The sequence below is a fragment of the Arachis ipaensis genome, chromosome B04, assembly GCF_000816755.2.
Source record: "Arachis ipaensis cultivar K30076 chromosome B04, Araip1.1, whole genome shotgun sequence".
Classification (NCBI taxonomy): Eukaryota; Viridiplantae; Streptophyta; class Magnoliopsida; order Fabales; family Fabaceae; genus Arachis; species Arachis ipaensis.
Window position 1 is genome coordinate 127081142 of NC_029788.2, and position 1288 is coordinate 127082429.

Sequence of the window (1288 nt, forward strand, 5' to 3'; positions counted from 1 at the left end):
CTGGAAGGACTTGCTCAAGACCCTTTCCAGTTTTAGCAGATGTTAGCAATGCATCACTAGGGTCAAGATCAAACATTGATTTCAATTGGGCTTTAACGCGATCAGGATCAGCAGTTGGCTGGTCAATCTTGTTTATTACAGGTACAATTGTCAGGTTGGCCTCAAAAGCAAGGTAGAAATTAGCAACAGTTTGCGCTTGGACTCCTTGCGCGGCATCAACAACCAAAAGTACGCCTTGACAAGCTGCTAGTGACCTTGACACCTCATAGCTAAAATCCACATGACCGGGAGTGTCAATAAGATTCAGCAAAAAACTAGGTGAATCCTTTCCCTCACTATGATCATCACCATTTGTCCTGTGCTTATAGAACATTGTTGCTGTCTGTGCTTTAACTGTGATTCCCCTTTCTCTCTCCACCTAAGACATTTCAAACTCCAATGAATGATTATACCGAAAAAATAATCAAGACCTACAACATCTTCCACCAAAATTACAAAACTTCCATTTTTTTTTTCAATAAACTCATTCCACTTCCTAGTTCAGCCCTACACATTCTTCAAATAATAGCACTTTTAATCAATGACTACTTAGCTTACATTGATACTCCACTAAAAAATAAATTTAAAAAAAAAATCACAACTTTGAATAACACCCATTTCACGTAACACTGCAAAAAACCAAATACACATTATTTAAAAAAATCACAAATTTAAACAACAGAAAATCCCCCATTACACTTATCAAATTGAAAATAGTCACACTACTGGGCAACACTGGCTTCATATAACATACTAACAGCATAAAAAGCAAAGCTAAATCTAATAAAATTTTTTTTTTTTTTTTTTTTTCTAGTACCTGCAACTTATCAAGATATTGGGGCTGGCCATGACCCTTTTTAATGGTAGCAGTGAGTTCAAGGAGTCGATCAGCGAGGGTAGACTTGCCATGATCAACATGCGCAATGATTGAAAAATTTCGAATGAGTTCAGGAGGGTACTGGCTCAAATCTATGGCGCTCTTATCCTTAATGTTTTGTTGCCGCGACTGAGAACACAAGAGTGCACGCTGTTGGTGATGAAAGGTGGTGCTGCTTAATGGGTTGAATGGGAAAAAGGTTGAATTTCGTAATAGAGAGAGGTAATTTGATTGCCTTAGAGTCCTTGAAGTTTTGCTCAGGTAACCCATTTCGGGGTTTCAGTCACTGAATCAGAAGCAAGAGAGGTGAAAGAGAAAAACCATAGCAGCAGAACGCAGCTGAATTCTGGTGTGTTTGTGGTTTACTTCATT

General features: G+C 38.3%; 1 protein-coding gene across 2 annotated transcripts in view; it reads right to left on the reverse strand.

The window, feature by feature from the left end:
• LOC107637277 (translation factor GUF1 homolog, mitochondrial) overlaps positions 1 to 1288 on the reverse strand; it is a 5087-nt gene extending 3799 nt beyond the window's left edge. For both annotated transcript variants that reach the window (XM_021122009.1, XM_021122008.1), the window contains exons 1-2: positions 857 to 1288; positions 1 to 418 (exon numbers count right to left, since the gene is read on the reverse strand). The exon at positions 1 to 418 is cut by the window's left edge and continues 372 nt beyond it. In XM_021122009.1, the coding sequence (XP_020977668.1) occupies positions 1 to 418; positions 857 to 1186 (748 nt within the window). In that variant the 5' untranslated portion in view covers positions 1187 to 1288. The remainder of the gene's footprint in view (positions 419 to 856) is intronic.